This window comes from Phocoena phocoena, chromosome 8 (assembly GCF_963924675.1).
Source record: "Phocoena phocoena chromosome 8, mPhoPho1.1, whole genome shotgun sequence".
NCBI lineage: Eukaryota > Metazoa > Chordata > Mammalia > Artiodactyla > Phocoenidae > Phocoena > Phocoena phocoena.
Window position 1 is genome coordinate 103,833,645 of NC_089226.1, and position 13,772 is coordinate 103,847,416.

The window sequence follows — 13,772 nt, forward strand, 5'->3', positions numbered from 1 at the left end:
GAGAGGTGTGTGTATGTGTGTTGCTAGCATCCAACCTCCTTCCCTCCCCTTTCCCCTAGTCTGAGCTCTGCTTTGCCACAAAACCATCCATTCTGACCCATGGAAGACTTCTGGGAGAAGGTAGGGCAGCAGTAGCACCCCGATTTCACAGATGAGGACACTGAGGTTTGGAGGTGCTTGGCCTCCAGGTGATCTGGGCAGCACTGGGCCCCGACATCTTGCTGCCTCCCCAAATCCTCCTGACACCCAGGAGTGGGTGGGGCCTTTCAGGGCCTTGAAGCCCCACCCTCCACTGCCAGAGGTCGGGCCCCTGTTGGATTTGTCCCCTGTTGGGCACACTCACCACTGCGGGACGGCTGGCCTCCAGCTGGGGGAGAAGGATGAGAGGCCAAGGGGCCTTGGGCCCTTCGTCTGGGGCCTCCCCAAAACCCCCTGGGCTTTACTCCAGTGCCCAGATGTGGCCAGTCCAGGCACCTCCCAGCAGGTGTGATCAGAGGGCTAGACAGTCAGAGGAGGTGGCAGACACGGAGCGGCCCGGGGTGGGGAAGACTAGGGGGCTGTGCCTTGGCCAGTGGGGTGGATGGCTCTGAAAGGCCTTCCCAGCAGGCTCAGAGTTTTCTGCCCCAAATGGCCCTTCTGCCCACTCCCAGCTACTCCTCTGCTGCCTGGCTTCCCTCAGCCTCTGGCCCCCTTGGCTGAGCAGGGCCTCCCCTGGCCTGGTCCTCGCCCCCCTCGGCCATCGTCTCAGACTCTCCCCTGCTGTCCCTGGGACTGGCTTTGACCTTGGTGTCCCCATCTCCCCGGCCCCCTTTCTCCTGCTCCCTGCCCTCTGCCTCTGGCCTCCCACTGCCCTCCTCTGTGGCAGCCCCCGGGGAGGTGCCCTGGGTCTCGCGCCACTCTGTCCGGCGATAGATGAGGTAGCCGGTGGTGGGGAGCTGGTGGGCCAGGGCTCCGGGGGGCAGGCGGTGGTAGTCCTCCTCCTTGTATAGGAAGAGGCTGAAAGTGTCAGGCTGGGTCACCCGGAACTTGGTGGCACAGAGCTTATTCAGCATGGCAATCGAGGCCCCTGGGGGCACGGCTAGTGTCTTGGAGGTACAGCCACTGCTGGGGTCCTGATAGGCTACGCGGAGGAGGTGCTGTGCAGGAGAAGCAAAATCAAGAACTCAGTCCTGCCTGGTGAGAATCTGGCCGCAAAGCTTGAGGTCTCAGTAGAAGCTCTGCAGGAACAGGGCTGGGATGGTACATATCCAGTGGTAGAACCAGTGGCAAAAGCTTTTTGAATGAGGTGAGCTCTGAGCAGGGGCTCTGAGGAAGGGAGGGATGTGCCTGGGCTAGCGGGTCACAGCTGCAGGCTGGAAGGATGCCCCAGCAGGCCTCTACAGCCTCACAGTCCTACTCAGGTGGCGCTTACTCTGCGCCCTCAGTACTTGTCCTAAATTAACCCATTTCATCCACATAGCAACCCCAGGAGGTAGACACTATTACCCCATTTTATAGACAAGAAAATTGAGGCACAAAGAGGTTATATAACTTGCCCAAGCTCCCAGAGCCAAAAAGCAGCAGAGCCAGCATTTGGATCCAGGATCTGGCTATCAAATCTGGACTCTTAGCCAAGGCTAGAAAGGGTCCCTTGACTGGATGGAAGGAGGGTGAAGGGCAGAGATGCTGTTTGGCTCTGAGGACACCACGCCTGAGCCCAGATGGGAGGGTATGGGGGTCACGGGCTGGAAGCCTGAGTCCAGTTGGGGGCCAGAAGCCAGGATCTGCCTGTGTCCCTTTCCCTCCCCATGTCATGTCTCAGTTTCCTCATCTGTAAAATGGGGATAATAATGATACCACTTCAGAGTTTCTGTGAAGATTCAAGGCTGAGCCGCCAGAGCACTGAGCACAGTGCCGGCTCGTGGAACGCAGCCTCCAGAAAGGCTGGCTCGGACGTGTGTTACGCATGGGGCGCTGTTTCTGTCGTGGGGTAATGCAGGACTGGCCTCTCCCCTTCCCCCTCCTTTCCTGGGTCTCATTGGGCAAAGGAGAGGACTGCGCCAGACAATGCCAGACTCCCCCCGGGGTTGGCCAGTCCTGTTACCTGGAAGCTGTGGGTGGCGGGCAGGCGGCGCTGCTCCCAGAGGCTGAGGGAGGACTGCAGCTCCTGCAAGGGGCTCAGCGGGAGGGTGTGGGCCTCGTTGAGGCCACTCAGCAGGACCAGGCTGGCCGAGAGGCTGGTCAGGTAGTAGCCGCCTGGGACACAAGGGGAGGAATGCGGCTCAGGCTGGGCGTGAGTGACCTGCTCCTTCCGCCTCCTCTGCTCAGTCAGGGTGCCCCAGCCCCACCCAGACAGAAGGGGCGTGTGTGGGGTTCCTCACCCTCTCCAGTGAGCAAGGCAGGCTCCAGCAGCTCTGACATGTACTCGGCCTCCAGCAGCAGCTCGGGAAGGTCGCACTGGGCCAGGACGAGGCTCAGCAGTGGGAGGAATTCATCGGCCCCTGCACCCTCCCCTATGGGTGGTGGAGGAGGAAGCTTCAGGCTCCTCTGGGACCCCAGGGTCAGAATCCACTACTTATCTTAGACAAGGACCCTCCCCTCCGCCTGCCAGGCCTTGGGCACTGTGGTCTCTATGGCAACCAGGGGGCAAGGCCTGGGGAGTGGATGCTCTGCTTTCTGGGCCAGTTTTACCATCTGTGAAATGGGAGGGTTGGACCTTTTTTTTTTTTTCCCCCTCCCTGCTGTGCCATTCCTGGAGCCTCTGCCTGGTGGCCTGCCTCTGACTTGGCAGGAGCCAGTGGGAGGTGGTGGGAGAGGGCATACCTGCCTGGGTCCTCAAGGCTGTGTAGAGCAGCTTGCAGGCCTGCAGAAGCCGCTTGACCTGGGCGCTGGGTGAGTAGGCACGAAGTAGCTGCAGTAGCTTCTGGCGCACCTGTTCCATCTCTACTGGGGAGGGCAGGCTTAAGTGGGACCCGAAGGCTCTGGGGCCCTGGGCCCGGGCCAGGCAGAGGCCTTCAGCCAGGCGGCCCAGGGAGCCGTTGGCAGAAAGACGGCGCCGCAGGCGGACCACCAGGATGGGCCGGAGAGGCTTGAGCACGGAGCGATGCAGCGACTTCTCCAGGATGCATTCTGCAGGGGAGAGGTAGGCTGGGGTCAGGGGAACCAGGGGGGCAGAGTCCCTGGGAGGAAGGGCATGATCAGGAGAGGAGAGGGATGAAAAAGAGGAGGAACCTTGGGACTTCCCTGGTGGCGCAGTGGTTAAGAATCGACCTGCCAATGCAGGGGACACAGGTTTGATCCCTGGTCCGGGAAGATCCCACGTGCCGCGGAGCAACTAAGCCCGCGTGCCACAACTACTGAGCCTGTGCGCCGCAACTACTGAAGCCCGTAAGCCTAGAGCCCGTGCTCCGCAACAAGAAAACCCACCACAATGAGAAGCCTGCTCACCACAACAAAGAGATGCCCCTGCTCGCCGCAGCTACAGAAAGCCTGCATGCAGCAACGAAGACCCAACGCGGCCATAAATAAAATAAATAATAAATTAAAAAAAGATTTGGAAACTTGGTGACAGGGAGGCAGGCGGTGGACAGAATTTGCTTGAATGGTGGTGAGACAAAGTGGGTTTGTAAAGCCGCAGAACAGACTGAGAGACAGGCTGGCAGTGTGGGGAGGCAGAGAGGGTGGAATGGGGAGATGGTGCTGAACCGGCAGAGCCCCGGGCTGGAGTCTCACCCAGCCTTTCTGGTGACAGCAGCTTCTCCGGGCCCAGCTCCGCGCTCAGCATGGCTCGGGCCCGGCTCAGCGCCTCACGGATACCCTGCAGCTCCTGGGTCTCAGGGCCGGCCCGCACCTGGGTCAGTAGGTCCTGCACCAGCTGGCCCACGGCTGTGTGTCGGTCCTGCATCAGCGCTGCGGCTGCCCGGCCCACCTGCCGCTCGGGCGCCAGCAGGGAGCAGAAGGCAGCGCTCATGGACCGAAGCAGCGGCCGCCGGCGGCCCAGGCGGGGTGAGGTTGCTGGGCTCCCCTGGGACCCTGGCACCCCCTCCTCCTCTGAGCTGCTGGGGGAGCCGCAATCCACCTCCTGGAGGGAAGGCAGTGGCGGGAGGCTGGGGCCGGTGCCCGCTGGCACACGGTACCCCACTGAGCTCTCCCTCCGCAGCAGCTGGCGAGAGGGCAACCTTTCTGTCTGGTTGGGGGCTGTCCCTGGCAGCACTGGGACTGGGGGAGGCGGCACAGCTGGTGGAGACAGGGGGCTGGAGGTCTCTGTGGACACACGCACTTTAAAGCTCCTCTTGAATTTCTCCCGCTTGGTGGGACCCAGGTCCCCTGGGAACAAGGGGTTGAAGAAACACAAGGCAGCTCCAGTGCCCTGGTCCAGCTCTTGTGGGGACCGGGGCTTCAGCCTGGGCAGCAGTGGGCCTTCAGATGGGCCTGGCTGAGCCTTGGTGTTGAGGGAGGAGCTCCAGAACTCTAGGGAAGAGAAACAGGTTGGGGCCTCAGGGGGTTCAGGGAGGGGGCCCAACCGAGGGAAAGGCACGGGCTTCAGGCTGTGTGCCCACGCCTTCCCTTTCCCTCTTGGCCTCAGCTTGTCCATCTGAGCAACGGGTAGCAGGGGAGCCCTTACCAATGCCCAGATGGGAGATGGCTTCCAGCTCCTTGCGGGTGGCTGCCTGGCAGATGGCTCTGGGGAGCTGAAGCGGGAGGAGAAGAATGTCCCTGAGGCCAGAGAGGGGAGCAAAAAGTCAGGAGTGAGGAAAGCTCCGGGCTGTGGGCACTGAGAGCGTCTGTGTGGGAGGAGGACAGGGTATCCCAGGGAGCAGGGCCCCATGGACAGCAGGCGCCCTGCAGGCAGGCTCACCGGGTGTGGCAGTAGGCACAGATGAGCTGGACCAGGTCCAGGAACACAAGCTCTGAGCCCTCCAAGGAGATGCCTGAGAGACGGGAAGTGAGGTTGTGTTCTCTGGGGAACCCCGGTGCCCTGCCCTGATGGCTTCCAGCCCCTCCCTCCAGGCCGGTCCCTCTCACCCCCAGGGCTCTCCTGGATGTAGTGGCTGGAGACGAAGGAGGGGCCGCTGGCCTCGGGCAGCCGCATGCACAAGGCTTGGCACTGGCGAGTGTTAGATTTCCGTACCAGGAATGTCTGTGAGTCGACAGGGGTCGGAGGCTCAGGACCTCCACGTCCAGCCCCGCTCCCTCCCACCCTCGGCCACCAGCCCCAGGGGTGGGGGAAGACTCACCCCGGGGGGCTCGGTCCTCAGCACGTGCAGCGCGGCCGCGGCGTTGGCCCGCAGCTGCAGCCACACGGGCCGGGTAAGCAGCAGGCGCTCCCGCAGGCTCACGGTGCGCCCGGGCTGCTGGGGCCCACCTGCTCGTGCCCCGCCGGCATCAGGCACATCGTACAGCGGGTCCTGGGCTGGCCTGGGGGCAGGCGCCAGACCTGAGCAGGGGGCCAGGGGCTGGGAAACTTGCCCAACCCTCTCCCCCTCCTTGCCCCAGGACAGACCCAGCTCTGTGGTCCCCCCGCCCCTGCCCCACCGGGTTGCCCTTCCAACTTCACTAACTTTTCTCTCTCCAGGTGCCCAGGTGCGAAGCTGGTTGGGCTGGGGGCTCCGAGAAGGCCTGCTCCAGACTCTCCAGGGGCTTCCATGGCTGGGAGCTCCTTCGGTATCTCCAGGGACTCAGGAAGAGAATCCAGCCCCCAAGGCAAGAACACTCACATTCCCAGTGGTGAGTAACACTTCCTGAGGGCGGTTCGCCCTGTCACAGCCGCCAGTTAACTCTTGTGTGTCCACTCAGCCCGGGCAGTGCCTGCTTCCTCTGTTCTGGGCCCAGCCTCTGGGGGCAGGGATCGTCTCCACGCAAGTGGCCCTCCGAGGGCCCCAGCTGTGGGGCTACCACCTCCACACAGTGCGTCCTAAAGCCTTGCCAGCCTCCTCGAATCATACAGGTGGGCAGGAAGGGGTTAAGCAGGGCCTATCTAGGTCCCCACAGGCCTCGCCTTTGGGGCACCTTTACGTCTGTGGTCAACTGCTCATCTGTCCGCGGTCTTGAAGTCAGCCTTGTGGGAGAGCGCCCCCTACAGGTCACCGATGACGCATTCCTGAGCTTAACTTGCGTTTTGGGATTTCAGGTTGCCGTGGAGAAAGGATGCTGTGTCTCCATGGAAACTAACCTCTTTGCTTAACTGAGGTTCTGGGGGTGGTTCTAACAGTCAGCGCTAAACAGGGGGGAGTCTGGCTGTGAGGTCGTCAGAACATGGCGCTGCTGCCAGCTGCCTCCCACGCACACAGGCTCTGCCAGCCTGCCTTGCCAATCTGCCAAGTGACTGGGGCAGGTGCAGACATGATCCAGTCTCCAAGCACCGAGTACCCAGTCCCCGTCCCCACCCAAGGCCACGTGCTCTGCCTGTGCCACATGTTGCTTCAGACGTTGCTCACCAGCACCAGGCAGTCCAGGGCCCAGCCCCCCACCTCTGGGGAGCAGGCAAGTGGGAGAACCCCCCTTCCCCAGCCTATACCCCAAGTCAGAGTGGGTAGGCTCCCGCTAGGCAGTGAGAAGAGGTACCAGGGACCCCAGAAGAGACTGCCTGTCACAAGCACTCTCCATGAGAGCCCTGATTCCCTTGCAAGGTAAATCAGACAAACGCCGGTCACGCCAGAGTCCCAGAAAAGGTTTTAATTCCAGTCCCTGAAATCTGGGAGGCGGACACCAGGAACCGCCTTGAGCAGGAAGACCTGGGGAGCCTGCCTTCTCACCTCCAACAACAGCCAGGACACAAAGGTCCCCCAAATATCATTTCTGGCCCAGAGTTCCCGTGAAGTGGGACCCAGCTCACTGGCTCGGTGACTAGGGAGCCGGGTCCAAGGTCAGCAGAAAGGATGTTGCTTTGGCTTAAGATGAGACACATCTTCATCAGGGAGGGCACCGCGAAGGCTGACCTTCAGTGGGGGCAGGTGGTGGGCTGGCCGGGGATGGAGGAGACAGTGTTGCCTGGCTAAGGCAGCTCCAGGCCACAGTTGAACAGGGCCCCGAGGAGGGGCAGAGGAGAAGTCCAGACCAGTGGCGGCTGGAGGGGAGGGCCACAGCAGCACTGCAGGGCTGGCTGAGCAGACGCTGAGGGGCCTGTCAGTCTGCCTTTCTGCAGCAGTTAAGTTCAAATGCTGGGTTTGCTGCCAGTTGCTCCAAGGGCCCCCTGGCTGTGAACAGCAGGGTCAAGGTCCTGGGGGTACACAGGAAGGGAAAAATCACTGCAGGTGAGAGGATGCCGAACCAAGAGGGAAGCAGGCACTTCATATGGGGGACTGAGAGGAGTGGCCTCAGTCTGGCCCAGAGCAGGCAAGGCCAGGAGGGCACAGGTCAGCTCCACACCCCTGATTCCTGGGCATCTCTGGTACTCTGGGCCCGCCAGGCCGGCTGCTGGGGCTCAGCACTCCACCCTCCCTAACCAGAGCTGGCAGGGCGGGTCCATCACCTAGCCCCACTACTCACCCCCGCCCTAGCTCCCACAATGCCCTCACACCCAGACCGTCCTGACTCTCTCAGGCCACTGATCTGACACAGACCCTGCCTCCCCCTGGGCTCCTTTCCTGGAGGCTGGGCTGGGGGAGGAAGAACAACCCCGGTAGTTTGTGGGGTTTTTTGACCAGGGATCGAACCCGCGCTCCCTGCAGTGGAAGCGTGGAGTCTTAACCACTGGACCGTCAGGGAAGTCCCGACCCTGCCGGTTCTTACCATCTGATTTTCTCTTCTGAGGGGACACGGCTGCTCTTGCCTGGGTGGGTAAGAAGAAAACCCCCCTGAGAGCCTGCCTCCAGCTTGGCAAGTCCCCCTTCCACCATCAGCCTTTCTGAGGTGGAGGTGCTGCTGGGTCCGGGCTGCACTAGAGGGGTTGCCGGGGTATAAGACCCCTTCTAGGCAAAGGTTTGATGTGCTCTCCTGTCAGAGACTCAAGCAGCCCAGCTGCTTTCCCGCCCTCCTGCCCTCCCTTTACCCCCACCCCCATCAAAACCTGCCCTGCAACAAGGAAGGGGCTGATGTAGACTAGGAACTCCCTCCTCCAGAACAGCCTCAGGCCAAACGAGGCTTGTGAGCTCAAGCAATGCCAGGGAACCCGGGCTGAAGGCAGAGGGTGCCGAGGGCTGAGCAGAGAGCTTCCCAGGCCCTCAGGAAGTCCACACGTGGAGAGCCTGCAAAGACCAAAGCTGGCGCCTGGTTGGGGAGGGGGCGCTGCACTGCCAGCCCCCATCCTGAGACAGGCAGCACCGGACCCACCTTTTTGATGGCTGTCCAGTCCTCCAGGATGTCGATCTCCTGCAGCATGTACACGATGTAAGGGCCTGCAATGGGGGTCAAGGAAGCAGGAAGCCTGGTGGAGGGGGCAGGTGACGGGCCTTGGCCCGGGAGCTCCAACACTCAGAAGAGGCGGTGCTGTGGACAGCGGGGCAGGGAGCCGAGGACCTAGTTAAGAGCTCAGGCTCCACCTCCTACCTCTTGGCCCCCAGGTTCTCGGCAGGGTGGAGAGGTGGCATGGCTATGGCCTATTTCACCCACTCCACGGGGGCCTTCCAGCCTCAACCCTACCACTTCTCAGCTCCCCTCACCTATTCTCTGGTCTCAAGGTCAGAAGGCCAAGGTCCATGCCACCCACTCAGGGATCTGGCCCCTTTCCCCATCTACATCTAGTCTCCTCTGTCCTGAAAACAACCCTCCTTCGGTCTCACACTCCCCTGTGGGGACCAGCCACTCTGTCCCCCTGATGTCTCCACACCCTCACCTCCCATTCACCCTTCAAGTCTCTGCAGTCCAGATTCTTCCCTCCCTCCCTGCGTGAAGCTGATTCCCACCACCAGGAGGTCAGTGCCCTGAGAATCTGGTTGCTGCAGGAATATGAGGGGTGGGGTGGGGTGCACAAGAGAATTCAATTCAATTCAACTCCGTGCTGCTGTGCCAGGAGGGAGGAAGGCACAGCAGGCCCTGGACCAAAGGGACGCACGCCTGGGGCGGGGCAGAGATGACCATGCCCAGATGGGAGGCAGGTGCCCCAGTTTAGGTACAGGGGTAATACCTAAATAGCCATTTTGGCGGGGAAACCAGGAGAGGCTTCGTGGAGGAAGTAACAACCGAGACGAGCACTGAGCAGGCACACGGGCAAAGGCAGCAGATAGGAGAATGGGAAGTCAGCAAAGGCATGGGGGTGGGAAAGCCTGGGACGTCATGGGAAAGCCAGAACGGCCTCAAAGGAGAGCTCACTCCGGAAATTACGGGGAAATCTCTGGATGGATGTTTCTACTTTTTTACGGTCCACACAGCCTAGGAGGACCCCACAAAAAATTCCTGATGGCTGGATTTGACTGGACATGGCCACAGGGTGCCAGATGACCATAAATGAGTCTGGTCTGCCTCTGTCTTCCGTGTCCCTCCACCCTCCTCTGCCCTGACCTCTCGCCCAGCTCGGGCCACCGTGGGGGAAAGGATACCGGAAACAAGAGGGGCCTTCTTCCTCTTGCTGGGCGGCACGGAGCCCCAGGTCTTCGAGCTGCCTCTGGCGTGCAGTTTGTCATCCCACCACTCTGTGCCCCAGACTAGGGTCAGGATTGGGGTGCCGGCCATCCCAGGACGCCCCACCCCTGTAGCCTGCGTCCCTCACCCGGGCCAGGCCAGCCCTTCCCCATCACTCGCGCCCCTACCCCAACCAGGGCAGTGCAGAGAAGCCTGGGCTTGGGGTTGGAAGCTGAGTTCAACCCTGGGAAAGAGGTCACCGTGATTTTGTGAGGCTCGCTTTCCTCATGTTTCATGGACAGGGGTACGATAATAATTCCTCCCTCCCCAGTGCCCTGTATGAACGTCGGCCTGTGGACATGGAGAGGTCTTGGCCATGGCATGTGCGTGTGTCAGAATGACACCTCCGTTCTGGAAATTGAGCAGGGGGGCAGGGGACCCGCTCTTCCTGAGTCCCCACTGTGTGCCAGGCTCTGGGCTAGGCGCTTCCCTGGCTGCTTTCATTCAGTCTCCACAGTGACCACGAAGCAGGTCCTCTTACAACCCCCCTGTGCAGGGAGGGAAGCTGAGGCCAAGACGGGGGGCAGGCACTGAAAGCACAGGGCCTGGGGCAGGGGTGCCCAGCCAGCCGCTCGCCTCACCAGAGCTGATGTCCAGGCTCTGGCGGTCCTCCTCCAGCCTCTGGATCCGCTCCTGCAGCTCCCCTTGCAGGGTGTCGTAGAGCAGCAGCTTCTCACTCTAGAAGAGGCGGAGTGGCTCAGCCAGGCAGGCCGGGGCAGCCACTTCCGTCCCCACCTAGCGCCCAGCGCCCGGCACATTCACCTCCAGGTGCTGCTTGGCTCCCTGCAGCTCACACTCGTACTTGTTCCTGATCACGTCCAGACAGAAGCCCTTGTAAATCCCTGTGGAGGGAGGGAGAGGGAGGTCCTGCTTGGCCAGGGACCCAGGGGCCCATAAAGGGGGGCCAGGGGCACGGGTGAGGCAGAGCAGGGACGAGAGGGGAAGGGGACAGAGAGCCATGGCTTCTGGTAGGGGAACAGGGCACACACCTGCCACCTGAATGCGGATCTTGAGGCTCCGCTGCAGCCCCCCGAGAGGCTCTGTGTATTCGGGCGCCCTCTCAGCTCCCACCTCCTCCAGCCGCACCCGCAGCTGACTCAGCCGTTCCCTGAACAACCTGGGAGGTAAGAGGCAGCCGCGCACCCGTGTGCTCGCCCGTCAAACACGAGCGGAGCGCCCGCTCCACAGCAGGCCCCAGCCAGCCCTGCCCGGCCCCAGGGTCCCTTGCTCACTTCTCCTTCAGCTCCGAGAACTGCTTCTCCAGGTCCAGCATTTCACTGACGCACTCGCTGCGGCGGCGCTCGTAGCCCTCATCGTCCATCTCTGGGACAAGAGGCCAGTCAGGGCGGGCGGAGCGGGGGCGGGCGGCACGCGGGCGTGTGGGGCTCACCTGAGCTCTCCTCCTCGGACTCGGTCTGGCTGCCGCTCCGTTCCTCCTCGCTCTCTTCCTCCTCCCCATTCATCTCGGCGGCTGAGTCGCCCTCTGCTTCCATCTCCTCTGTGTCTTTGCTTGGAGGCTGGACGGGCATCTGGGCTCTGGGAGTAGGAGTGGAGCCATCACTCGCCACTGCCCACAGCTCTGAGCGGGAAAGTGGCCACTTGGGAAGTCAAACCAAGCCTCACTGCAGATGGAGACGACCGGGCGGGGGGAGACTGGACTCGCCACACCCTGGGCACACACCGGGTGGGGCAGGTGCAAGTGGCCCTGCCTGCACATCTCCTGGAAGCCTGGGAACCACAGAAATGCCCATGCCCTTGGACGCTGCTAGTGATCCCAATCCCGGGAATAGTGGCCAAGGTGACGATCCATAAGATGGGAAAGGCCAAGGGTGGGCTCCCCACTGTCTGTGGGACTGGGCCCAAACATCTGACTGGGGCTTTCAAGGCCCTACATAACTGGACTTGAACTGCTGGTCCGGCTCCTTCACCCCACCTTCTAATGCTTAGTTCTCAAATATACCATGCACTTCCTACCCAGCTCTCCCCGCCCGCCGTGCTGCCCCTTCTGCCTGTGATGCCACCACTTCTCTTCCTGAGAACACTCTACAATGCTCATCTTCTCACCGTGCTCAAATCCTATCTCCCTCTGCTTCCTCTAAGACCTCACATCATCAGTGCTCCCATCTTCTGCATCCTCCACTCTCCCTCTTGACAGCTCTGTCCCATGAAACTTTAGATGTGCTCAGGAATTTCCTACCATATAGAAAAAGCAGAAACACAAAACTTTACCCCACTCCACTCAATCGCCCCCCGTTTTCCACCTTTTCCAGGCCTTGCTCTTCCTACTTTCACCTCCCGCTTGTTCCAGTCTATTTCTGTATCATCGCTCTCAGCTGAAACTGATCCTGCAGAGTTAACAGATGACCTCCTTGTACCTAATGCCAATATTTTTTGGTGCTTACCTCAGGTTGACTTCTCAGCAACACTGAACACTGTTAAGCATTCCTTCATTTATTCACTCATTTAATCTTTATTGAAAATCTAATATATGCTAGGTACCATCAGACACCATGGTAGGAAGCAGGCACAAGTGTGACAGAAACACAGTCTCTGACCTCAAGGAGTTTACAAGTTCCTGGATGAGAGAGAGGCCAAGAAGCAGATCATTACTGTGGGGTGAGAAGAATTAAGATGAGGGGCATATGGGAGAGACAGCTAAACTGGGACCTGGAGCCTGCTGCAGTTTTGAGGGCAGAGGAAGATTGGCCAGACAGATGAGCTGAGCTGGTTGAGGGCTGGAGCATTTAACCAGAGTAAGTAGCGTGAGCAAAGACCCCGAAAGGAGAGAAGGGGCAGGGTTGGGGGCACCTGGGTCTAAGCCTCAGAGAGAAATCTGGGCTGCAGAGATCTGGTCATCACATATAGTGAGTTTTTCAGGCCTTGGGAGAGGGTGCAACCAGCAAGGCAGAATGTGTGGAGTGAGAAGGGGCTCGTGATGGAACTCCCAGGGTCACCAAAGGGGCAGATGATGCAACCCCTGCAAAACAGAAGGAAAGTAGCAAGAGATGGAGGAGGGAAAACTCAAAGCATGGAGAGAACTTCAGAATGAAGGAGACGTGACAGTGCCAAGTGCGGCCAAAAGATCACTCAAGAGGAAGAATAAATAGTCTTCTCAACAGATCATCTCTTTGTCTCCTGGGGGCTTCTGGTTCACTGTGATATGCTTGTCTGGGCACTTCTTTTGTAGTCCTTTAGTTCCATGTAGACACCCTTCCTTATTTATTTACATGTCTATTTGCCCATTCTCATGTCTGTCTCCCCAACCAGTCTGGAAGCCTCACCAGGGATGGGCTGCACATGCGCTTTATTCGCCTAGCACAGTACTAACTCATTTGATGACTGGAGGATTTGCAAATACAAATTAAACCAAACAAACTTTTGCAGGGCAGGGATTGGCTTTTACTTCTTGGTAGCCCCCGGCCCCTGTAGTGGTAGCAAACGTCAATTCAAGTAAATTAACTGGCCTAGCCTAGAAGACAGTTTCGAAACATTCCTCAATGATTTCACAAATGATCTGACCCTGACCTGAAAACCTCGGTTCTCCAAACCAGCCTCATCGTTCCCATTCTCAAGCCTCAGTTCCTGCATTTCCCAAACTTCGCAATTCCTCTTCACCGTTAAATATATTAATTTTGGAAGACGCAGCGGTAGGTAAGTCCTACCTTTCCGGACCAGAAAGGGTGAGGGGTTGGGGGAGGTCTCTCCAGCAGTCTCAGTCTACTGGGTGAGCTGAATTAAATCACAACCTCCCCCTCCTTACCTTGGGTATAAAAAGAGAATAATAAAGATTGAAAGCGGTAAGGAATGGAAAAGCAAATTATAAGGCACTGTGTACAGGCAGTTTATCTCTCAGAAAGTGAGCATGTCGAGGGCAGGCCTCCTCGAAAGGAAGATTCTTCCCTACCCTCGAAGAAGCCAACACAGCCCCTCTACGGCGCGCCGAGAGTCCCCCGTCCCGCTCCATCTGCGTACGCGCGGGCGCGGGCGGGACAATCACTGGCTCTTCCACGGCCAGCACGGGTCCCGCGGCCCCCGGCACGCATCCGGCCGGTTAAGTCTCCGCTTCGGCCTTGGAGACTGGGCCGCTCCGACCCACTGGCCGGAGAGGGCGAACCAGGCGCCAGGGTTGGCGTTACGCACCCGCGGGGAGTGGGGCCTCCGGCCTCACGTCCGAGACTCCCTGAGAGGTGCCGGAGGCTGCCGGTACTGGCCACCGCCGCGGGGGTCCCAGAAGC

General features: G+C 60.1%; 2 protein-coding genes across 3 annotated transcripts; both read right to left on the minus strand.

The window, feature by feature from the left end:
• On the minus strand, positions 1–5,626 carry RIN1 (Ras and Rab interactor 1). Of its 2 annotated transcripts, none has more exons than XM_065882321.1 (10): positions 5,541–5,626; positions 5,217–5,397; positions 5,005–5,119; positions 4,838–4,910; positions 4,604–4,695; positions 3,712–4,449; positions 2,803–3,108; positions 2,361–2,492; positions 2,084–2,235; positions 1–1,136 (listed from the first exon to the last, which is right to left on the minus strand). In XM_065882321.1, exons 1-10 carry the CDS (start codon positions 5,624–5,626, stop codon positions 651–653), a joined length of 2,361 nt encoding a protein of 786 aa, XP_065738393.1. In that variant the 3' UTR covers positions 1–650. The 2 variants fall into 2 exon arrangements, with proteins under 2 accessions (XP_065738393.1, XP_065738394.1); XM_065882322.1 differs by having other exon boundaries at positions 651–1,136; positions 2,803–2,922.
• A 1,008-nt stretch (positions 5,627–6,634) lies between these two features.
• Positions 6,635–13,760, minus strand: BRMS1 (BRMS1 transcriptional repressor and anoikis regulator). Its single transcript, XM_065881948.1, has 10 exons — positions 13,510–13,760; positions 10,928–11,073; positions 10,770–10,860; positions 10,527–10,654; positions 10,300–10,379; positions 10,119–10,215; positions 9,456–9,548; positions 8,251–8,315; positions 7,711–7,750; positions 6,635–7,198 (listed from the first exon to the last, which is right to left on the minus strand). The coding sequence occupies exons 1-10, from the start codon at positions 13,578–13,580 to the stop codon at positions 7,191–7,193; spliced, it is 819 nt and encodes a 272-aa protein (XP_065738020.1). The 5' UTR covers positions 13,581–13,760; the 3' UTR covers positions 6,635–7,190.
• Positions 13,761–13,772: the final 12 nt, after the last annotated feature.

Coding starts and splice junctions, on each gene's coding strand:
- RIN1 (XM_065882321.1), bottom strand. CDS start 5,626: ATGGAAGCCCCTGGAGAGTCTGGAGCAGGCCTTCTCGGAGCCCCCAGC. Junction 4,911..5,004: donor CATCCAGGAGAGCCCTGGGG/GTGAGAGGGACC, acceptor CCCGTCTCTCAG/GCATCTCCTTGGAGGGCTCA. Junction 3,109..3,711: donor GCTGTCACCAGAAAGGCTGG/GTGAGACTCCAG, acceptor TCTCCCCTGCAG/AATGCATCCTGGAGAAGTCG.
- BRMS1 (XM_065881948.1), bottom strand. CDS start 13,580: ATGCGTGCCGGGGGCCGCGGGACCCGTGCTGGCCGTGGAAGAGCCAGT. Junction 10,380..10,526: donor GATCCGCATTCAGGTGGCAG/GTGTGTGCCCTG, acceptor CTCCCTCCACAG/GGATTTACAAGGGCTTCTGT. Junction 9,549..10,118: donor GAGCCTGGACATCAGCTCTG/GTGAGGCGAGCG, acceptor TCTGGGGCACAG/AGTGGTGGGATGACAAACTG.